We start from the raw sequence: 24443 nt of genomic DNA, 5'->3' as shown, positions 1-24443 counted from the left end.
GAATACAGGGAATATTTAGTCTCAAGAATCTGAAATTCTGGGGATTTGTGCAATTTTAAATTCAACAAGGTCTCTCAACGGTTAATCGGTTATTAAAAAAGAATTATCGATTAATTCAATAATTGATTAAGTCTCGATCAATTGTTGTACCTTGATTATATTATGTAACATTTAAAATATCACCATGGCTGCTGAGGAAAATGTCATCTTGACAACAATACCCGTAGTGACCTACAAATGTGCCACATTGTGTGCTTTTCATACATTGCCTCAAGTGTGACTGTCCTCATTCATTCTTTTAATCTTGTCTTCTGTGTTAACGTGTGAAAGCAAGAACCTGAATGAATATCATCGAGCCATAGAACTGAATATATTTTTTAGGTTTTTTATTAGTATATTTGGGATATAGTTATACCTATTGTACATAAGGTACATTTAATAAAAATCATCTAATTACACTAGGTTTATCAAAGCCCAAAAAGATGTATGCCCGCTTCTATATTATGTACATAACCAATAGCACAATACATTTACAAAGTTATTTGCACATACCTGAGCATAAATCAATAATGCAAGTTCTTCTACTTGAAATCCAGGCGTGATCCATGAAAGTAAATACAGCCTACATGTCAAAATGCAACAAGTCAGTGTTCATGAATGGAAGTGATGGAGCGAGTCCTATCCGATTATTTAGGCAAAATAACTTTACCGGGGTTGTCCATCCATATGCAGACAGCCCCTTAAAATGGTCCAACATGGGTTTAAGGCATACAGATGGCCGAAACAGACAAACTAACTAAAGAAGGGGGGAAAATAGCATAGATGCCGGTTCTTTGATAGTGTAGGGTCCCCTCATATATCAGTCATAGGTCACAGCAAAGTATCGGGTCAAGTGAAGCTCAGAATCCATAAGTGGATTTGTAAATGAGTGACGTGTGTTTCTGTCCGACCAGCGGCTGTCTGTAAACACAAGGCCTTCATGTGGGATCACTTTTTGTGGGAGGGATGGTTTGATGGGGCCCGGTCACTCAGATCTCGTTTCCGAGCTCGGTGGCACGGTGGGCGCATCAGAGGCTACCTGATCCGGATCACGTTCCGCTCTATCTCCTTGCCTTAGCGGCGCCTCCTCCTCCTCCACTTGCGTTTCCAAGTCCACACTTTCAGATCTCTGCGCGGCTCCGCGGGGCGATGCGTAAAGTCCATCCGCCATATCGTCGTTGCTCTCCTCGGTGTGATCCCACTGAAAACCTCGGGCGTGCGGAGTCGAGCCGTGCCGGGCGGTGTGGTTGACTGACAACTGCGTGGAATTCCACTCGGACACGTTCGCGGTGATGTTCGCGGGGGGAGGCGTGACCCCCGGCTTTGAAGCGGATGCGGTTGAGGATGCGCTGGTGGGCTTCCAGATGAGGCTGTAGTAAATTGCCAGGATGATGGCCGCTAAAGACACGGACAATACATAAGCAAAGACCGTGGCTAGTCTCACCCACTTCTTGTTGGTCTTAGCAGCCATCTTAGCCTTTTTGTCCCCTGTATAAGTAGCAGGTTTGCCCCTCTCCATATTGGGCATGAAGTCCCGCTCTCTCATGTTGCCCCTGTTTTTTCCTCGATGCTCCACCACCCCCTCCGTCTTGAAGCCTTCTTCTGATCCACAACCCAAGAGAAGACGGGAAGGCAGCGGTGCGGGCTCTTGAAAAAACTAAACGAGGAATTTACTTGGTGTCAAAATGATGTGCGTCCAGTGCATGCGGCATTGCGTCTCATCACGGACCAGCGAGCATCCACAGGCTGGGACGCGGCATCCGATGAAGGTCCTAACCTGCCCACGACATGTCCACGGAGGTGCTGGCTGTGTAGGCCCTTGGCCAGTCCGCGTGCACTACACTGGATGTCATTTATCAAACGACGAGGAGAGATCACACGGCACGCTGTCCTATCCAGCAAATGAAGTGGCTGGCTCAGCTAAAAATACAGAGAGGGGGCGGGGAGGGGACTCTTAAAGAAGAAGCAGCAGCCAGCAAGGAAATCACTCCAAAATATTACCCCCAGAAGTGCTGAGAACAAGATTTGGCTTTATCGTGTTAAGTGATGCATTAAATGAGTAGACGGATTTGCGCCAATAAAGTAATATTATTCATAAAATGAGATTTGGATCACAATTCATACATTATGTCATTACTAACTTTCCACAAATGCCCCAAAACACAACCAAGAGCATGAAAAAGAGACTCTCCTTCCAATATGGCAGATTTGTCATCCAACCTGCTTGGCCGGGTGATTGTTTCAGCACAATGGACAGCGACTTTAACAATTAGACGCACACACGCGCACGTACACGGTCATAAATCAGAGGATCATATTTGTTGCTCAGTTTCAACTTACTCACACATATGGACAATTTTAGAGTATTCAAATGATCTAATATGGGTGAGATGAGATTCAAACCCGAGGTCAGGCATGGGATCTTATATCATTATCTTAAAGGTGAAGTCAAGTCAAAAGTTGTCTTTACAATAATATGTTAAATATGCCCCCACAAGTCTAAACACAGTGTTCTGATTCATATTACATGGGTGAAATATGAATTAAACAGCAAAATACACCTGTTTTCATGCATCTCAGGCGCGCAGCCATTTTGCCATTAGCTGGTGACTGAAAATGACATCACAGTTGCTCATGGCTAGCCAAAATCACATGACCAAACCTAGAATACCGGTGAGCTGTGACTGTCATCACCTGATCCCTACAGGCACTATGATGTCATTTTCCTCAGACTGCAAACGGCAAAATGGCTGTCACGATCCGTCTGTTGCGTCCCCAGCGAGTGGGCGTGGTCCGGCGGCTCCGCTCCGGGAAGCGGCCACGAGCGGGGCGCGCTTCCGATCACCACAGCTGCGCGTCATTAAGACGCTAATGACTGAACTATTTAAGCAGCCGACGCGGACATACCCGCGTCGGATTATTATCCTGCGTTGCTCATGCTCTTGCTCATGTTCTTGTTCATAGATTGTTTGTCTCGTGATTGGATCTCGTTCTGTTGTTGGCGTGTTTGTGTTCTTGTTTTCTCTCAGCTATTTACGGCTCGCTTTAAGTTTCCCGTTTCAATTGGATTTTGTCTTCACCCTTTCGTGGTAAGCATTGTTTTTCGGTACCTTGCGTTGCAAGCGTTTTTGGTTAACTCGTTATTTGTTTCCTGGAGTGACTCGGTCTCCCAGCGTTTTTCGTTTCGCCCTCCCGGCGGTTGTAATCATAGAACCCTTGCGGTTAACAAATTCATAGATATCGACACTATAGTGATTATTGTGTATTGCTTGACGGCCTCCAATAAACACCCTGTCAATCCTACCTCCTGAGTCTGCGCTTAAGGGTCCACTCTCCACCGCTTTCGGACCTGACAATGGCTGCCCCCTTAGGAAAAAAAATAAACAAACATTTTTTTACCTGCTCTTATATGAATTCATTGACAAAACAAGGGTGTCACACACATAATGTATATTCTAATCTATGTAATCTAATGTGATTTATAGCAAGAGTTGTGTTTCGGGATGATTATAATAACATCTTTAGTTTAGTTTTAAATTATGTACGCTATTAAAAAAAACAAAAAAAACAAAGATAGTGTACTCAAAAAGTTGGGCAAATCAATTTTATTGTTCCCATCAACTTAAAAATAGGAGGACAAACAACTCAGCACATTCTTTCAGAAGATAGAACTTGCATATAGTGTTGAGCGAACTAGCATAATCCAATTTAAATGACTGTTTTCGCCCCCCCCCCAAAAAAAAAAAAATACTTGCGTTTTTTACAGTGAGGACAAAACCAAAATGCACTTAAAAGTGGTTGGCTACTGAGTTACATGAACTAGAATGGAATACAAAGTATGAATGAAGAATGCATCGGGCTCGGTGACCAAGTGCACGGCCACCATGCGTTGAGTTATGTTAACTTCATTTGCAATTCATATTCCTTTGGGCGCGTCCTCATGTGGGTTCTCTTGTGTCCAACGAGGACACTTCACTTCACGGCTTCTTTCCGAGTGAGTCAGCGGAGGGGAGTAAAGTGTTTATCTGATTAAACATACGTTACAAAGTCCCTAAAAGACGACAATGAATAAGAAAAGGTACTTTCTGGATCCCCCTGTGATCAAAGATTATATGGTTAAAGGAGAACGATTTACCAAGTGGTCCGAGGTGAGTGAATATTTAAAGAACTCCTTGAAATACTCTTTCTTTTTGTATATTTAGAAGAATGATCACGATAATGTAATTTAAAAACATTGTTTTTTAAATTGATGATATGTCATACTTAAAGCCTTTTTGTGTGAACAGATGAATGACAATCAATGACATTTCTTTGCATTCGGTAGATATTTCAATTTTATTGTTTTATTTTTATGAGCTCGTAAAAATCAAATTGTTCTCGGAGCCCAGGATACTTCCTGGATTATCTAAATGACCAAATACGAAACCCAAAGGGCTAAAATGAGCACATTAACACCAAATTGTTGTCCTATCAAAAAATATTTCTCCAACAAGGACTCCACCAAGACTATCCCTGTCACCATGAAGATGGATACGAGAGGCTTTTACCTGTACTGGATGAATCAAAGCAAGGTAATACAAGACAAACTCAGCTGTGTGTTACGTTTCAGTCTATCGGGCAAGTTTTTACCTCATATGTGTAAGTGGTGCCGGATCCATGAGAAGTGCGAGAAAGCTGCACTGCCTCTTGCTGTGCCAGCTGTTTGTGGACGTTATTGATTGGTGCTGATATGGGCCCGCCATCCTGCTGCACAACTGTAGTGCACTCGCTGGAGAGGACTATTTGTCTTTGGTGCTCTCTCTCTCTCGCTACTTCTCAGAAGGAGCCAACTTTTGTTTTACACCACATCATAAATCCAGAAAAATCCAGTGAAACGCACGACTGCCTCGCGACTCAGAGCGCAGCCATACTGGCACGGAAATGTGTATAAGGGCAGTACAAGCATTGTGTAATTGAAAAAAAACATGCATCATGCATGTAAAATCGTGAGCTATTGTTTGCTAATCAGTCAAGTTATTTTTTTCCCTCCAATCTTGGTCCATATTTGGACTTGCGCCTACATCCTGAATTCCGGAGATGACTGTCTGTTTCTTGTTTCTAGGAGACAACGTTCTTGGATGTCGCTACTATCAGAGATACCAGGACAGGGAAATATGCAAAACTTCCAAAAGTAAGTATTATTTACTGTAAAATCCACCGAAAGAATTCACCATCTGCAGGTATGCAAATAAATCTGCCAACCACCATTAGTATGAGAAACATATTTGCATTGCAAACATGGCAATGGCCACGAGAACTCAGCGCTCCTTCCGTCGAAACAGGTGCACATGCATCAACATAAACACACAGCTCACGCTGACTCATCTTTTGGAGAGATACTTGAAATGAGTGTCAGAATCTTTTTCTTTCTTTATCGAGAGAAAATGGTTTGTGTTGTCAGCTCTTTACTATTAATCACTTGGCCTCTGCGGTGAAGCCGTGAGCGGCCATTTTCATCTTTCTCAGAGAGTTCAGTGAGAGGTGAAATCTTGGTGGTGGGGGCTGAGATGTTTGAGGCTCTTCATTTTGGGAAGTTGGCTTTGTAGATGATGTAACCTCTTCACATGCGTGCTGATTGTGTGAGTGTACAATGTGTTGTATGTGATTGTGTGTGTGTGTGTGTGTGTGTGCGCGCGTGTGCGCACGAGTTCCCTGTTTGCATGTCCTGGTAAGCAAATTTGCATGTTGGGAACGATTGTGCACCCAGGTGTTCAATCATTGCAATTCATATGGGTCACTGGTCAACCTCCCCACTAGAAATGAATCGAGTCCAATCATGATGTCATGCTATTGCCATGTAAGCGCAATATTTTAGGTAACATTTGTCACAAGTGTAGAAAAATGTAAACGACTGTGTAAATTAAATAATACTAAATAGGCAAATAAAACATTGCCAATACGACAGGTAACTTTATCTTGACCCCATCTAATTCCCTCCCACCTTGTTTCTGCCTGTACAGCACCCAAAGGTCCGAAACGTGTTTAACCTCGATTTCCCAGACAGTAACCACTTGGCCAAAACGCTGACTGTTGTTTCTGGTCTTGACACCGTCAACCTGACCTACCATAACTTCTTTGCCTCCAAGGATAAAGTGGCACAGGTAATAAAGCACAGGCTGCTTTATTGGCACTGTCTGCTTCCTCCAGATGTTTACACTATTGGCTTCTTGTTGCTGATCCATTGCGGTGACAACACTGAAGCTTCCCTTTCTCCGCTTGTGTTCTTTATTAGACTTTATGAATGCAATATCCGGCTTTTGTCAACTGTAATGAAATCACAATTGCTATTTGTTGAAAGTCCCCATGCACTAATCTCATTTACTAAGATGCTCTTATGCCATCGCCCTCTTGTGGCGAGTTTCTGTCACTTCACGTTTTAATGTCGCTCGGAAAAGTGATGACATTACAAACACGGTTAACCTTCTACTTAAATGCACATCAGAACTGGTCGAATGACATTCTCACCATTGCTTACAACGCTGCCAGAAATAATTCCTGCAGACAAGACTACCTGGACAAAACGTGAGTGGAAATCCTGTGTGAGCTTTTATCCTGCTGAGGGAATTTCACAATATTCAGTTTTAATTAGTTATCATTTCAAATACTTTAGCTACGTTCGGATTTGTCTCCAGACCAACAAAGATGGCAAGATCCCCGTGAAAAAGTAGGCTAAGCACTCACTTGCGGGGTTTGACGATTGTGTGGATTGTAACTTACAATGCAGCGATGTGTCAATATTGTATTTCTCAGTATTTTCAAGATGTTCCCTGCTGATAAAAGAAGAGTGGAAAGTGCACTGGCATCAGCCCACCTCCCCAAAGGAAAGGTTAGCATTTTCACACTTGCTAAAATTTGACCTGATCACCCATGAGGGCTATGGCAAGCTTACATGCGAAATATCACGTGTAACAGTTTGACAGTATGAAGCCTGATGTCTTCACCGAAGCAGCTTTCAAGGCCTTCTTGGCAAATCTCTGTCCTCGCCCTGAAATCTATGAAATCTTCACTTCTTAGTGAGTTGGACGAAAACATTGTAACATTATATGTTTTATTAAGGGAAGTTGTTCATCTAACGCAGGTGTGGGCAAACTGCGGCCCGGGGGCCACATGCGGCCCGTCAAAAAAAATTAAATAAATAAACCTTGTAAATGTTTTATTTTCTAAATACTCTGGTGTGTCAAACACAGATATGTTGTTGTAATGCTTTTGTTCATTTTCACTTAAAATTATATTTAATTTATTAATTTCTCAGATGAGGTAAGGTTACTAAAACACTCCATCCATCTGCTCCTGGTCCGGCCCCTTTGTCAAATTTTAGAACCCATTGTGGCCCACCAATCAAAAAGTTTGCCCACCCCTGATCTAACGTGTTGCGCAATATCGACGGAATTGTTGTTCCTGACTGTGCTTTCCAGTTCCAATAAACCCACCATGACAAAAGAGAACTTCACCAAGTTTCTCAACGAGAAGCAGAGGGACTCCCGACTGAATGAGGAACTGTTTCCACGACTACGGCAGGATCAGATAAAAGCTTTGATGCTCAAATATGAACCCTGCAACACTAACTGTAACAGAGGTGATGTTCTTAATGGCACTCATTTGGGGAATTAGCTGAAAAAATGTTATGTATTATATTTGAATAGAAAGTCAACCCCCGTAAAAAGATTTGCAATAAAATTTTCTATACGCTCTCACTAGTCTAAACATGGCATCATGGTGTATGTAGAAAATGAGTTAAACAGCAAAATCCACCCATTTTTAGCCATTTCAGGGGCGGCCATTTTGTCACTCCTGTCAACTGAACATGACATCACATTGGCTCAGGTAATGTCCAAGCACGTTTTCTGAACCTGAGCCATAATTGATCGTTATCTGAGCACGGAGCAACTGTGATGTCATTTTCAGTCAACAGAAGTGACAAAATGGCCACTCTCTGAGATGGCTAAAAAGCGGGTGGATTTTACTGCGTGATTCATATCCCGCAAATGCAATATTAATCAGAATGCCATATTCCGACTAGTGGGCCAGCATAGAACATATTCTTGCAAAGATTTTTGGGGGGGTTAACTTCCCCTTTAATCTTCTGGTTTATCTACAGGTCTCATTACCCCAGAAGCCCTCTTGTCGTTCCTGATGGGTCCTGAGACTTCAGTGGTCATGCAGGACAGGCTGGCCAAGTGTCAGGACATGACGCAGCCCCTACCTCATTACTTCATTAAGTCCTCGCACAACACATACCTGACAGGTCACATATTTGGTGTTGATCGAAAAACAAACTTTAATACGGTAAACACACATTTGATCCTCACTCATCCACAGCTGGTCAGTTTTCCGGCGTTTCCTCGCCGGAGATGTACCGTCAGTGTCTGTTGTCTGGCTGCCGTTGTCTGGAACTTGACTGCTGGAAGGGGAAACCTCCAGAGGAAGAGCCCATCATTACACATGGCTTCACCATGACCACTGAGATCCTTTTCAAGGTACATGCCTTGTGCATGCTGTGAATCAATCAATCTTGACTGACGGCTTAAGAGTTTATTTAATACTCATTAGCTGGCTAACTTTTCCCACACACTTCCAAGATGGCGCTAGAAGAGCCCGCCGCCTGCCTGAGCCCTACTAAACTAAACACAAGCTTCTGATTAATATTTCGTTAGTTGAGTATAAATTGATTAAAAAAACTAATAAATAAATCAGTTGTAACTGACACCTGCTGGTGACTGAAATTGATATCACACAGTCCACATCTTGCGAGCATCATGTGACCAAACCTGGAAGAAAAGGGAATGGTGATGTTTGCAAGAGGAGCCTGTGACTTTTGTGTTCAAACTCGTGGGGGAACACAGAAAATATAAAATTATTTACTTGACTTCCATTCAGTCTTTGTGGTATAATGTTATTCCTCCATTGTAGAAGTTGCTCCGTTGTCTTCAAATAAAAGAGTTTTCTTTGACTATTATGAGTCAAATTCAGATTTATGCAACTTTAAGGTCATTAAAGGTCTTGGAAGGCACATATACCTTCATTAAAACAGTTACAATTAACCCCCCAACACCTTTTCCAATTTGTGCATATTACCATTTTACCACAGTAACGGTAATGGTTGTAGCACCGTGATGCCAAGAAAAGAAATAAATTCATGAAAACCACCAAGGTCACCTATTCATGTTCTCGTGCAGCAAAAGTAAGTAAACAGCAGCACAGAAAAATACACAGGAAGGGACCCCCCATCACGTTCTTGGAATCAACACTTCCATTTAAGGGCAGCGGCAGCGTCTCAGACGCAACGGCTCAGAAGAGCACATCTGTCCGGTTTGGACCGAGCCATACTCATGTTTGCTTTCCGACTGAAGAATCCTTATGAGCGCTTATCTCGTGTGTTTGTGTAACTGTGTTGTGTTTTCAACCCTGCTCTAGATCTGCCAAAATCAAGCTCAAATAAGAATGAAAAAGGGTCCATACTTTTTGTGATGCTCAACAGGATGTGATTGAGGCCATTGCTGAGAGCGCCTTCAAGACCTCACAGTATCCCGTTATCCTTTCCTTCGAGAACCACGTTGACTCGTAAGAGTTGGTTCATGAATTCATGTGACATAATTCTTTTAAACGTGTAGTAGTCGCATTATCCTGCACGGAAAATGAATGCTATCGCCTGAAGATTTTCACTGAGTGAATGTACAAATGTGTGTTTGGCAAAGCAGACATCGGCACATGTTTTTGTGCTTTGTTTTAGCGTGAAGCAACAAGAGAAGATGGCCAACTACTGCAAAACCATATTTGGTAATGCCCTGCTGACAGAGCCTCTGGACAAATACCCTGTAAGTGCTCCAGTGCGGCACCACGGCAGTTGTATATCAGTTAAGCATTTTTTATGGCAGTGCATTCGTTGTACATCAGCTGGACCCCGTGGCGGGCCATGCATTAGCTACTTCGGCCTCCGGTGGGGAATTCACTTTAATCCACCTCTACTAATCATGTTGTAATTATAGAAACCATCAATCCCATACAGAAATGTAAGATATGCCAACAGCATACGAATATAAAATAAAATACAATTTAATTTAAATTTTAATTCAATTTAACAATAAAATTATGCTACTGATTCTAAAAAGCCAAGTGAAATCTAAAAATAGAATAAAACAATTTCAAGCAGTACTGAACGCATTGCAGGTTGCTGAAAATAAACTAATAGAGTTTGATGGAGCAGATTTTAGAATTTAGGTCAATTATTCTGCCAGTGCAGGGGTCTTCAATCCTGTTCCTCAAGGTCTTCTGTCCTGTCTGTTTTCCATCTCTCCCTGCTGCAATACATCTGATTCAAATACTCAGAAAATCAGCAAGGTCTGCGGAAATCTGATCATTTGAATCAGGTTTATAGCAGCAGGGAGAGATGGAAAACAGAACTTGAGGAACAGGAATGACGACCCCACTGCTAGTGTTCAGGCCAGCAGAGAAGACCTTGACGGCCGTGACAATCGCCAGTACATCACAGTTTCCAATCGGTGTATTTATTTGTCAGTCATCAGTGAATCAGTTGAGCATTAGTAGAGAACTTCTTTTTTTTTGTATAACGCTTATTTCATGAGTCAGGATCAAGTCGAGACTAATTTAAGACTTGTATATAGTTCTGGAGTAATTACAAAGTGTAACGAAGATCACTCTCTAACATTTTGGTTCAGTATGAACCACTGATCTTGAATTCTTCTTGTATCTTGTCCTCACTCTTTTCCTCAAATATTAAGCTGAAGCCAGGACAGCAGATCCCAAGCCCATCCGAGCTCACGGGCAAGATTTTGATCAAGAACAAGAAGGGAAGCCATGAGAAAACAAGCCCCACTACCAAGAAAAGCAACACAGCCGCCAGTGACCAGATGACATCTGTTGCTTCACCCGCACAAAACACTGACCCACTTTTCGACGATCCTGTCCACTTGACCAATCTGGAGAACCAGGGTGAACAAGGCTGATCCAACAAAATCACTCAAATCCATTTCAACTTGCTTGGATACGACCCATCATGTTTGTTATGATGTTTGATCAGACGCAGATATGGCTGTGGAAGATAACGAGGAACAAGACGACACGGAGGAACAGGATGAGGAAAAAATGAAGACATCTGATGAGGTAGAGAATGAATGATGATACCACAGCTGCCTGTTACTCTGGAAATTTATCACCCTCGTCCTTGTCGGAAAATATCAGTTTAATTTCCTCAATCTGTCATAGGGCACAGCTGGACAGGAAGTCACAGCATACGAGGCGATGTCATCTTTGGTCAACTACATCCAGCCGAACAAATTCATCTCTTTTGACAATGCCAGAAGTATGTCTTCTCTTCTCGAAGAAAAAGAGATTCTGGGATATGTTTTGTGAATTGTTAAAAAAAAAAAAAAAAGACTGTTGAACTGTATTGGCAATTTGCTCACCACTCCTCAGAAAAGAACAGGAGTTATGTCATCTCATCTTTTGTGGAGACCAAAGGAGAAGCTATGATTTCCAAGACTGCGGTTGACTTTGTTGAGTATCTTTTCATGTTGCAAAAGACGCACAATAGCACACAATTCGGTAAGCTTTAATTTTAAAACACACTAAATAAATGAACGGCATTTTCTTTAACACTCCTCACTGTCAGATATAATAAAAGACAGATGAGCAGGATTTACCCAAAGGGAACACGAATGGACTCATCCAATTTCAACCCGCAGCCCTTTTGGAACGTTGGCTGCCAGATGGTGGCGCTCAACTATCAGACAATGGGTAAGAAAAAGGCCTCTCAGTGACATACTTGGGGGGGGGGGAATCCAAGTTTATCTGTGAGAATTTCTCGTCTTCCACCACAGCAGGTCAGTGTTGCACCTTCTCTACACTCCTCAGAGCTCTGCTTGCCAAACAGCTCCGAGTGCCAAGAAGAGCGACTCCTAAACAGGCTCTGTGTGTCTTTTCAGACTTCCCCATGCAGATGAACATGGCACTGTTCGAATTTAACGGAAGGACGGGATACCTACTCAAGCACGACGTGCTGCGGCGCGGTGACAAGAAGTTTGACCCTTTCTGCGACAGGATTGACACCGTCGTGGCAATCACACTGACCATTAAGGCAGGTTTACATGCTCCAAAAGCGTGTGCAGAAGTTGGCACAAACTTACTTACTTAAACAGAAGTTGATTTACTAACCGGGCGTAGGATTGCATCTGCTTCATGGAAAATATTGGCACACAGTCATTTTTCATGTTTTGGGTGGTCGTGAATTTAGTAGGCACAATGGGACATATTGAACGTTTGGAGATATATCACAGCGATGGAGGACTGAAAGTGCCAAAATTAAGTAAATAAATACACCATCAAATGTTTAATTGTTTATTGTCATTAATTAATTAAATGTTTCATTTATTAATTAAATGTGGACTTAAAAATAAATGTATCGTTCATTAAATTATTATATGTTAAAAAAAAATCTACATAATTATTTATGCATTTAATTATTTCATGGTCCCGCGTTTTGCGGCGTTTCATAAATTAGTTTTATACGTCAAGCTCGGCCATCGAAGTGAGTGGGCGGGGCTAAATGCTGACGACCTCAAATCTCGTCTAAACTGTTGCTTTGGCGTTAAGCGGTTGCAAACATGGCGGCTACGACAATGGAGGACGTTCATGCGCTCCCTTGATTGAGCGGTCGAGACATGCATTTGGTTGTTTTGCTTGATTATTCAAGCCAATGAAACATTGGAACGTGCGACCATGAAATAATTAGTTTCAATTTTCAAAATGGAACTCAACGATCCGGAAATTAGGGCCACCCTAAGCTTTCACCCGACCTCGCCTCTTAGTAGTTGCGCACATATTTCCAGGATATATGCAAGGTGGGTGTGTCAGAAGCCTAAATATAAATAATAATAAAAAAATACGTAAGAGAATCACGCAAATAATTGACTTAAGCGGCAACGGGAGACATAATGTCAATATGGTTTATGAAAAACAGAAATAAGAAATATCGTCCTGCATGCACCCTCAAGCACCTTTCTTAAAAATAACACCAAACATTGAACAATAGTATTGAAGTTTAATTATGTTTCATATTTACTGTCATTGAATCTGTTCCTGTTTACGCAAAAGATTAGCTGTTTCTATATTGTATCCATTCAAACTAAGCTATGCTCTGAAAAGTATTTTTTGGCACACTCTTGCACAGTTAAACAATATTTTTATGTGGTTTCATTTAACTGGCCTCCTGAGGATAACCATGACGTGAAAGATTACAGACGGAACTCTCATTGCATTCTGGGGCATTCGGGGACAGTTTGATTTTGACTCAAGTGACATGTCCTTTTTTGGCATCTGTCCTACAACATTAATGCAAATCTGTCGTGTAGTTTTACAGCAGTCTTCCTCAGCAACAAACAAACAAAAACAAACACAGCTCAATCGCTCGGTCTTGTGTCAAATTGCTTTTGAACGGTCCACGCATTTGTCTGTCATACAAAACAAAAGTCCTGTATCTCTTCACCAGATCTATTCAGGCCAGTTTCTGTCTGACAAGAGTGTGAAAACCGCAGTTGAGGTGGAGATCATCGGGTTGCCAGGAGACCCCAAGAAGAAATATCGCACCAAGTGGTCCACCACACCCAACTCGATTAACCCAGTGTGGAATGAGGAGCCGTTTGTTTTTGACAAGGTGCGTGTCAGTTCACCGAACACATTCATAAATAAGAGACGTGTATGTTGATGTATTATCACAACTAAAATATCCAATATTATGGTTGATAGATTCTCCTCCCAGAAATGGCCTCTCTGAGAATGGCAGTCTATGAGGAAAACTGCAAATTCCTTGGACACAGAATCCTTCCCCTTGATGCCATTCAATCAGGTCAATCCAATGTAAAAAAATGACATCTTAAACTGTATTCTAATGCGCATTCACCGGGGCGTTCAAGGCCGTTGGAGTTTTGCCAATTTATTAATCAGTGGAGTCGTGTCCTTTTCAATGAGGTTTGTGCCTGCAGGCTTCCATCACATCTGCCTGCGCAGTGAAAGCAACACGCCGCTCACTCTGCCTGCACTCTTTGTGTACATCGAGGTCAAGGACTACATCCCTGCTGCTTTTGCAGGTGCATTTTCTTCCCTCAACGTTGCTTTGAAATAATTTGATTGCAGTGAAGGATGGGGTTTGTTGGAGGATCTTGGTTATATTCAGTGAAAGCAACTCCTTTTTTTCACAGAATAAAAAGAAAAACATGTTTTTTTTTTTTTTTTTCTCAGATTTCACTGACACTTTATTCAACCCAACAAAGGGCACAGAGAAGATGACACGGACCCCAAAAGAGGTGCATAGTTAAGATATAAGAGTTTATCAAGTATTTTTCATTCCTCTATTCAATATCTTATTTTAAAGGATTTGGTGACACCTGACTGGTGTGTTGCATTTGTGGGGTTGTGCTGATCCACCGTTACGTAATATATTTTGGATATTTCCTTGTGCTTACTGTGTTCGTTGTAATGTTGCTTTCCTTGCCAGTCTACTTTAGGAATGGGCAAATTCCTCTCTGAAATGTTCTCTACTCCTGGTTCCTAGTTTACCATCCACAATAGACTAAATGTTGTTGTTAGTCCTGCCACAGTATAAAGTGGACCTCTAAATATTCGTGTTTCAGGTCTCGTGGATTCATATAGTTGCAGATTTTTTTAAAAAAGATTAATATTTTTTTTTGCGCGGTTGGGGTTTTATTTTTTCATCTCATTTCCACCTGTTTTTCATGGAAAATTCATATCGGATTTTTTTTTTTTTTAATGGGTGTCAATTATACTCCAATTTTTTTTTTGATTCACGGACCAGCCTGGTCCTTGTCCTCCAGGGAACTGTACTGTCACGTTTGTCTGTCTGCGCTTCTCAAACTGAAACTGGATTTTCATTTTCAAATGTATTTGAACATTTAGTCATTTTAAACCTTGAAGGAACAAAGACAACATGTAACCAATAGAGGCATGCACAATATAAAAATATCACGTTGAAGGGTTTAAAAAAAAAAAAATCTTGCGTGGTACAAAAGAAGCTGCCTGGCTTGAATTTGCTGAACACTGATTATTGATGTGTGTTTTTGTGTGTGTGTGTTGTTGTTTTTTTTTTTTATATATATAATTCTTCTAAATTTAGCTGAGGTTTAGCATGTCTGTCCCACTCACAAATTTTGAGCTCCTCTGACATCTCTTTGTACCCATGCAGTCATCCTCAGATTACATTTCTCCTTATGAGCTGCCTTTTGTGCCCCAAACTGAAGTGACAAACGCAAGAGAACCAACAGGTAATGCTCCTTGGAAAAGTATATATATCACCATTTATTTAAAAAAAAACATATCTGATCTTTGCTGTGCCTCCTAGTGGAAGTCCCTTCGGAACCAAATCCACCCAGACTTGAGGTCAGTGAATCACCATCCCATGATGCTTCACCCGAAGCAATTGAAGAAGAAGCTGAAGAAGAGAGCAGGGCAGACACTCCGCAACCTGAAGACCTTCCTCAGGATGCTGAACTGGGAAGTTCCATACCCGAGACACTTCCTGGTGAAGAAATTGTCCCTGAGGAATTTGTCATACAGCCTGAGACAGCCACCAAAGATATCGAGGAGTCAAGCAGTGACTCTATCAACTCTGAGCTCATTTCAAACGATGACCCAGTCGAGGAGGAGGTTCAAGGAGAGCCCGGTCCATTAAGTGCATCGCCGGAATGTGCAGCGTCAGATAAATCATCTGCACCTTGTAGTAAGGGTAAGTGCTTTATATGCTGCACAACACATTCCTGCTTTGCAATGCAGTTGAGGTCAACAAAAGACGATATAGCTCAAATGATGTGTTCATTTATTATCAAACCCTTGCGTCCTATGCCGGCAATAAAAGCGATGCCTGCTTTCGCTGTAGAAACATCCACCGTGACGACTGCAGAACTGACACAGCACAAGAGCTACCTGAAGGTCATCAAGCGTCAGGAGAAAGAGACGAAAGAAGCGGAAAAGAAGTATCAGAGAAAAACAGAAGATCTGAGCCAAAAATATTTCGATGCTTTCAAGGCCTGCAAGAAGAAGGCTTCACTGAAGAAAAAAGAGTGAGGGTCTTTCTTTTGCATTGCTTTCCTTTGAGGCCGTTTTGGTCGCTCTCCAACTTGTTTTGGAGTTTGACAGCGTAGCTCCAAACGTTGTTTTGTTCTTTGTAATAACAATGTTCCCCTGCTGTTTGCAGGGAATAAGGAATGAAGCCTATCGTAAATAATGAAAATAAGTTGTCACCCCGCCAAAAAGGCTTTATAATTTCCAATAGATTTAATAAAACACTACTATCCGATTAGACATGGCTATGGCCTGACTAAATGAAGCTCCTCACCTCACGTTAACATAGTTCCTTGTTGGCGCCATTCCTTTTATATTAGACAAAACTTTGGCCTGAGCACAAACGCAGTAAATAAGCGAGTTTTTCAGCCAATAATTGTTTCAAAGAACTGCAAGTAGGTAAATGTGACCATGCGGGAGAACACTTTGAATATATCATATGGAGATGAATGGACAATATTTTTCTAGCTGAAAACAAAATATTGCAGAATGCAGCGATGCAATTTATTTAAAATAAAATGTCTTCTCATGACAACATGAATATTGCTGCATAGATGATTTCTCTAAAGCACACCATTTAATGAACAGTTCAGAACAGTGACTGATGAAGAGCTGTTCAATTGTCTTCCCATTGTGCAGCATATCCCAGTGTGGAGGAAGCATGTCCGACTGCAGCCCCAAAACAGTGCAGGAGCACAAGCAAAAGTTGCAGGATGAGCTGCACGCTCTGTGGAAGGAACAGTGTGATCAGCTCAGGAGGAAGAAAGAGCAGTGTGCCACTGAGGTCGGTTTTTAACCCGCTCAAGTTCTGTATTAACGATGAAATTAATCAAAACGCACACCATGGACGTGGAACTAAAACTGTAAAACAGAAATGCAATTTTGGTCATTCATACTGTAGATTTATGCCAAATATAATTTTTAGGGTCAGCCTGTGACTGAAGCAGAAATAGAAACAATCTGTTCCATGGTAAAACTTTTGCCATCATAAAACCTTTATTATCTTGTATATTAACAAGTCAAAAACAAGTTAATGTCTGTAAATATTGAAATATAAAGACACATTTTTCTCTGGATTTTAGCGATAAAAGCTTGAGGCATCTCGCGTCTGTAGTCTGTCAAACAGGCCTAAAAAAAACAAGTTAACCACAGTTCATAGTCAAAGTTAAATGCAATAATATTTAATAAGATTTGATGATAAGCGATAATACTTCTCTTCTTGTGTTTTTCTTCTCTTATCACTTCTTTCTGAGGCCTATTCCTTCGGAGTAAAAAATCCACACAAAGCCAAATAAAAAGCGGAATGCATGTGTAGTATTATTGCTTTTATACTTACTGAGTTGAAGTCTTGGAAGATTTGCTGAGATCATTAGTGATGTCATATGACGGCAGTTTGAACTACTAAGTTCAAGGGGACATTGTAAGTGTTTTTCTTTTTGTTTTTTTAACTAAAATTCCATTTAACAGTTTAATTTCAGACACTATGCAGTGTATACCTAAATTCACTCAGTTTTATTCTTGGGTTGTATTTGTTTCTAATATCTTGGTTACTCCATTGAGCAAGAAGATGATCAGCACACCTCATTAGATGTGTGCAGGTATACCAAATGGTGTATAATTCTTGTATCTTTGCTGAGATTATGTCCAATTCTTGTTGTGACGTGGCAGAGGCTGGCTAAACTGATGGAGATCGCCAATGAGAGACACAGCATTGAACTGAAGACGTTGGAAAGGTGCATCCTCACCTACAATACACTCGGAACATGCTGAGTTCATTTAATCTGTGTGTTGGGATTATAGACTCCCTGTGTTGTAAATGTGTGAGGTAAAAGTGATGTGAGGTAAAGCACCTGCCATCTTGTAATGAGAAAACCTCCAAGAATGAATGCATCCCTGTGCGGTTCCTTGAATCTCCTTCAGCCAGCTTGTTGCATCATGCATGGATGTCTAATGTGGTTATTTGTGTCCATGTGTGTGCGTGTGCGTCGCAAGTCCCCAGATGGCAAATGGTTATCACAGGATAACTATTATCTAGAGGGGTGTTTAAACAGCAGTGTTCAGCTGCATTCTTCTGACTTTCCACGTTGACACTTTAACGACACACTGAAGCCCTCCTTTCACTCTAAAGAAAAGGTCACGTCGCCAACACACAGCTGTGCAGCAGTGGTTTGAAGGAAAAGGGTTGCCGATAGGGTCATTTTGCATTTCAACAAATGGAATCAGGCAGAGATTATTTTTCTTTTTGGCTTGTTTGCAGTGAAATCAAAGAGAGCAAGAAGAAGGTAAAATCTTCCTCACAGAAGGCCAAGTGAGTTGTAGAACCTTTGATAAAAAAAAAAAAAAAAAAAATCAGCACTTGTGTCAAACAGAAAGCGATTTGGGAGCACATTTAAATATTGACAATAATTCTCTTCTCAGGCTGAAAAATGCAACAAGTAGAGAACTGCTGGATGAGCCTGATGGATCCGAATGTGTGGTAAGTCTCATTGAAAAATCTTTCACTTAAAAAAATCGTATGCATGTGGAAACAGTCACATGGTTTCTCTGTTTCTCAAACATTGAGACCCGGGGATAAGTGCTGCTACCATTTGGACTTTCAGACATGAATTTCTCATCATATTTCCATGCCCATCTTAAGTCTTGCGCTTGGTGCAGTCTAAATGTGAGTATGGGTGGAGTTTTCTTTCTCTTTTTCGGAGGCTCGTTAAGAACGCCTTTGCCCTCTTACATGGGCGTTAATCCTTCCTGGTTAACGTCTACGGGACAACGCCAACACTCTTTGATGATGAAATGGCAAGCAAGAAAGCAACCTTAGGAGACACCCACTGAAGGGCCGCATCAGCCGGGAGGTCCCTTTTGGCGCTGACTCGAACATATCAAACAATCCTCTCGGTTAGCATGTGAAACTGAAACGGCAACGCCTTGAGATGACAATTGAGTCAAACTTAAACCATTTTTGGCTTTTGATGACATGGGACCTTTCACATAAGGCAGGCGTGGGCAAACTACGGCCCAGGGGCCACATGCGGCCCGTTAAAGGTTTTAATCCGGCTCGCCGAACTTGAAAAAAATTAAATGAATAAACCTTGTTAATGTTGAGGTGAGGTTACCAAAACATTCCATCCAGCTGCTCCTGGTCTGGCCCCTCTGTCAAATTTTAGAACTCATTGTGGCCCGCCAATCAAAAAGTTTGCCCACCCCTGGCATAAGTGTGCTAGCATTTTTACCCACGTTTGTATAACATGGAAACACACTTTGATTTAAAGGCACAATATGTAATCATTTCATCTTGAAATATGGAGACCATAAAAGCACTTATTTGAGTTGGGCCTCACCGTTGCTGTGGTCAAGTCTAGTTTGATAGTAAACACAAGGAACAGTTGCCAAAACAACAAATACAAAATAAATAATACAAATGGCCGACCTTTCGCCGATCTTTTCACACAAAGACATAAATTAAAATGTGCTTTTCATATGCGTTGTCATAGACTTGTTCCAGAAGACGCCTTTTGGTCTCAGTTATTGAATTTTCGCTCTTCCTTTATTATACATTATTTTAAACTCAAAACAAAAGCTAATTTATGACAATTATTTCTCTTCATCATTCATACTTTAAAAGAAATAAGGATCGCGTTTGTGTCCCATGGACATGTGAGTGTCTCACTCATCTTCATCTAACACATATAATAGTAACTATGGTAACAACAAGGCAGATGGTCTTGTGATTTTGAAGAAGGAAAAAAAAAATCACTCTCTGCTTGTTGTCCTCACACACATGTGCAAACGTGCTGCGACGAGTTGTTTACCGATGCCCGTACAGTGCGTACGCACAGGCAGTCTTTCTGACCATACGCCCAGCCGGTCCATTACTCAGAGGTTGTTTACTTGGACGATGTCTAATCCACGTGTGGCTTATGACTCACCTCTCATGGCTGTCCTCTGTTGGCACATCAACATTCAAACACGGAGCATGGGTTAAACTCAACTCAGTGCTTCACCCGTCCACTCCAACTCAATTCATTAAGGTCGTTGAGCAGCTCATTTTATCCCATTGAATCAGCATCAGCTCATTAATTACACGGGCACAATAAGATGTTTAATCAGCTGAGCCACGGTATTGACTAGCTGTGTGCAATTAGGTCTGCGAAAATAACCAGCGGGAAGCATGACCTGCTATGACTTAAAAGTGTTCATCCCCATGCTCAGGTTGTATCCCAAGGGCGTATTTCTCTCCGGCGAACTGAGGGCCGATGTCAGGAAGCCACCAGCTCATCACGTTTTTGACATTTTGTGTTTCAGTCATGTGAGTACAGCATGCAGCAAGAGACTCTAATGGTGAACCAGGCGGCCACGCTAGAGGAGATCAAGGCTCTCACTAATCAGGTACAAGCTGACCTGATTTTGTAACCTTTGCAAAACTCAAGCGCCTGTTGCTGTCTGTATCAGCACCTTTTGTATTTTTTTTTTTCTTTCACAAAAACCCACGCATCTAAAATCGATTGCTTCACACTGCTTGAGCCTGCTTTTTCCTCATCCCAGTGACACTCTGAGATTTGTAATCCTCATACAAATATATGTTTCCGGTCCAAATTTGCTAATCAATCACACTATGATCAGTCATCAGAGTGTTGCTTTATGAAACATTTGGTTTGAATGAGCCAATCCCTCAGCTCTAAATGATGTCAGAGCATTGTTTTGAATAATGACATTACAAATGGGGGGGGGGGGGGTGTTGGATACTTTTAGACCATGACGACAGTGTGAAGGCCAGATGGAGAGGACTTCTCAGCAGGACTTGGTGTTTTTGAAATTGAGGGAACAATTCAAATGAGAATAAGTTGATGGGCAGAGCGGTCACATACTCCATAGCAAATTCATTTGGCTTACAACTGTAAGAATCAAACCTGTATCTTTGGACGTTTTCACTTGGCTTTGGGTTGCAGTGGGTTTTTTTAGCAGCGTCACCAGTTCTGTGTTAGTCTTCTCTTTTGGTTCACTCGGTTTGAAGAGGTTTTACGTTAAACTTTAAGTAGCTACGTTGACTAGACTTAGCAGTATTGCTCTCTCCTTAACCCTGTCATCAATCTCATTGGCCTAAAAAAAAAATTTTTTAATTTAAATTTAGCTGCTTGAGTGGCAATGGTCGCCATCTTCTCTCATCAACTTTCATGATATTCTCCCTCCTCTTTAAGGTCCTTCTGTCCTCAAGAGCCACATTCTTTTCAGTCCCGTTTGTCCTCGTTGCCCAAAAGATATTTCATTGTGGCGGAATAACTTCATACAACAGGCCAAGTTTTTGTCGTTCAAAACTTTACTGGTGCCCGCAAACACATTTTGGGGTACATCTTATTCTGTCACTAAAATGATGATCAGTGTTTTTTTCCACTGTAAAAGCAGATGATTTTAAATGCCTACGTCTGCTTTCATGGAAGAATGCAGAACTCTGCAAATATTGACAATTGAGACACTCAAATTCCTCGAATTTTGACAATTCTACGTCTCTAAAGATTTAATTGATTATCAAAAGCAATTAGAGTAATTTGCTAATCGATGAGTTGTTGATAAATCAATGAATTACTGCACCCCTTTCACCTCCATTCTGTGTGTCTGTAGCTTAATCAGGAGGCCCTGAAGGAGCACGAAACCAAAATGAGGTCTCTGGCAGCCGAGGTGATGGAGGCTGTTAACGCATGCGTGGGCGCCCACTTCCCTGAGCTCATCGATAAGGTCTCCGCCAATAAAGTAGACGGGTCAAACATCTACGGCGATGTCTTTCTAGGCTAGATGTATTTTGCTTTATGAATCCTTCAGTTCACAACTTTCAATTACAGGAGCTCTGTCAGCTGTCTGCATTTTTATGGTGGACTGTAAGTTTATGTGTGTGACATGTTTATATGAAGGAATACTGTATAAAAAAAATGTAAAAGAGGAAAAAAAATACAATGACAATTTCACAGAGTTTTGAGCATAGTATAGATATTCAAATAGAGTCAAGAAGCGTAGTGGTTCACTTGCCTGATGTGTTGCCTGCCTTCAAACTGCCTGCGACACAATTAGTGGTAGAAAAAGTGAATGGAGGAACATTATGCAAATCGGGTGGACATTTTCATTTTACAAGCATAAACGTGCACTTGCATTAAGATTAGGACTGGTTGGAAGTTTGCACGATTGACAGATAGTCTGGTTTGTCACAATTACCATTTTGAGCTGATGATCAGTAAGATAATTTTTCTATTAAATCTTTTGTCTGTAAAATGAATTTGCAAAGGAAGTGTAACAATTAAAGAAAAATCATTGCTGCCTGGATGGTAAATTAACTGATTCTAATGTAAGAGTCACACTTTCACACTTTAAAGGGGAAGTCAACCCAAAACATTTCTTAACCAGAATATGTACTATACAGCCCCACTAGTCAAAACACAACACTCTGATTAATATTGCATTTATGGAATATGAGTTAAGGAGCAAAATTCTCTTGTTTTTAGCCGTCCATTTTGTCACTTTCTGTTGGGTGAAAGTGACGTCACCGTTGTTCAGGGCTAATGATCAATCATGGTTCACCTTCAGAAAACAGAAGCTGCTCAACTCATATTCCACAAACGCAATATTAATCAGAATGCCATTTTTAGACTCGTGAAGGCGCCTAGAACATATTTGCAAAGAATTTTGGGGGGTTGATTTTCCCCTTTACTGAATTTCTCAAAATCTGCTGTTGAAATCCTCAAACTCGATCACACAAATGTGATATGTGCATATCTGATTCCGTGCATGTGTGTGTGTTTTTTGTACTGCCATGACCCATATTTAAACCAGGCCACATTTGTTGAATAAATTGGACACCTGAATTTGGTGTCAATCCAACACACTGGTAGAAATGTGAAAACTTCACCAACCTTCTTTGGAGAGATCAACACACCCTGACGTTATAAGCCTTTTTAAAATGACATTATTGTAAATGGTCTCTTTAATTGCATGTATACAAAGAGTCAGCTCTCTGCAGTGCCTGTCAGCCCATCAAGTGTGAAATTAAACAGTCATGTAAACCTTTTGTTATCAAAATGCATATTTATACCACTGTTATGTAAGGCCAATAATACAATACATAAAAAATGCTCACTAATGTATTTATTAATCTGTATAAATGTCCCATTGAGATTAAAAATGTTAGTCACTATTGTTTAGTGATTGGCTAATGAAACTGCAAATTTTAATCAGAGGTGGCTTTGTGTGTTTCTTGTTTAGTAATTAGGTTAGTGTTTTTCCTTGTCACGCTTATTGTGTCCAGCTGTGTTCATTTAAACAATCCCTTGTGTTGACCAATCAGCTCGCTCCAATCTTCTGTGGCTTGTCCAGGTGTTCCTAGTTGTCTTGTCAAATTGTTTCTATGTACTTCCCTGTTTCCTTTCTGTCAGGTCATTGTCAATGCCTCTTCTCAAGTTTCAAGTGTCTGTCGTCCGGTCCTCAGCGTGTTTCAGTTTTCTTAGTCATCGTTATTTAGTTCATTTCAAGTGCTTGTGTTTTGTTATTTTGCACTTTGATCTTTTTGTTTATCCGAGTTGTTTGTTTGCATTTTTACTTTTAAATTAAATACACCTGTGGACCACTCACTGCCTCACTTCCCTGCATTTTGGGTCCTCCTCCAACTCCTCCTCCTCCTCAATCGTAAACACAACAGAATGACCCAACACCTGGACAAGCCACAAAAGGTTGGAGCGAGCTGATTGGTGAACACAAGGGATTGGTTAAACGAACACAGGTGGACACAGTAAGCGTGGCAGGACGCAAATGAACACAAGGAAAAACATCGAACTAAAAAATAAACAAAAACAACAATCACAGATCATGACATCATGTGCGTAATGCTGAAACATATTTTTGACGCTGATTTCTCTCCATTTTTTTCAAGTACATCAGGTTTTTGAGGTAAGCCATAATAAAGACAAAAACATACATGGCACATTCAAAAAAGACGCACAGAGCAATGTCCTCATCGGTGAGAGCCACTTACTTCTTCAAGTGTTGACACGCAGCCGCATGCATTTATTAATGAACACAGATTTTGCTCTGACTCACCAGCCAAAGCAATCTGGCCACTTTCCTCACTTCCTGTTTTTCGCTCTGGTCTGTACGCTCTTCTTCTTCTCAATCAAACAAATTGACTGGCATTTAAAATTGGATCAAAGATGGGCAACACAGCTTGTGCCTGAGAGTACCGCCACCTCTTGCACAACACAGATGAACTGTGAGTTTCCCCAATGTGAAATGATTCGAGAAGG

The 24443-nt window shown here is 41.2% G+C and overlaps 2 protein-coding genes across 3 annotated transcripts; one reads left to right on the top strand and one right to left on the bottom strand.

Moving 5' to 3' along the window:
* Nucleotides 1–371: 371 nt before the first annotated feature.
* LOC148343316 (uncharacterized) lies at nucleotides 372–1941 on the bottom strand. The gene is made up of 2 exons (XM_088305615.1): nucleotides 1817–1941; nucleotides 372–1686 (listed from the first exon to the last, which is right to left on the bottom strand). Exons 1-2 carry the CDS (start codon nucleotides 1890–1892, stop codon nucleotides 1025–1027), a joined length of 738 nt encoding a protein of 245 aa, XP_088161741.1. The 5' UTR covers nucleotides 1893–1941; the 3' UTR covers nucleotides 372–1024.
* Nucleotides 1942–4103: 2162 nt separating this feature from the next.
* On the top strand, nucleotides 4104–23378 carry plcb2 (phospholipase C, beta 2). Of its 2 annotated transcripts, none has more exons than XM_088318772.1 (32): nucleotides 4104–4187; nucleotides 4533–4610; nucleotides 5141–5209; nucleotides 6039–6179; nucleotides 6521–6600; nucleotides 6689–6742; nucleotides 6829–6904; nucleotides 6991–7091; nucleotides 7494–7654; nucleotides 8177–8323; nucleotides 8398–8555; nucleotides 9557–9639; nucleotides 9809–9893; nucleotides 10818–11028; nucleotides 11117–11199; nucleotides 11302–11398; nucleotides 11512–11596; nucleotides 11708–11832; nucleotides 12021–12172; nucleotides 13583–13747; nucleotides 13840–13939; nucleotides 14076–14180; nucleotides 14332–14396; nucleotides 15293–15371; nucleotides 15449–15769; nucleotides 15962–16166; nucleotides 16807–16951; nucleotides 17836–17900; nucleotides 18440–18475; nucleotides 18586–18643; nucleotides 20467–20550; nucleotides 21781–23378. In XM_088318772.1, the coding sequence occupies exons 1-32, from the start codon at nucleotides 4104–4106 to the stop codon at nucleotides 21949–21951; spliced, it is 3669 nt and encodes a 1222-aa protein (XP_088174898.1). In that variant the 3' UTR covers nucleotides 21952–23378. The 2 variants fall into 2 exon arrangements, with proteins under 2 accessions (XP_088174898.1, XP_088174889.1); XM_088318763.1 differs by having other exon boundaries at nucleotides 15449–15832; nucleotides 15983–16166; nucleotides 18425–18475.
* The last annotated feature ends 1065 nt before the right edge of the window (nucleotides 23379–24443 follow it).

This window comes from Idiotropiscis lumnitzeri, chromosome 1 (assembly GCF_059441095.1).
Source record: "Idiotropiscis lumnitzeri isolate Australia: NSW breed Sydney's pygmy pipehorse chromosome 1, RoL_Ilum_1.0, whole genome shotgun sequence".
NCBI lineage: Eukaryota > Metazoa > Chordata > Actinopteri > Syngnathiformes > Syngnathidae > Idiotropiscis > Idiotropiscis lumnitzeri.
The sequence above is the reverse complement of the archived record's forward strand: the minus strand, read 5'-3'. Positions and strand labels throughout refer to the sequence as shown.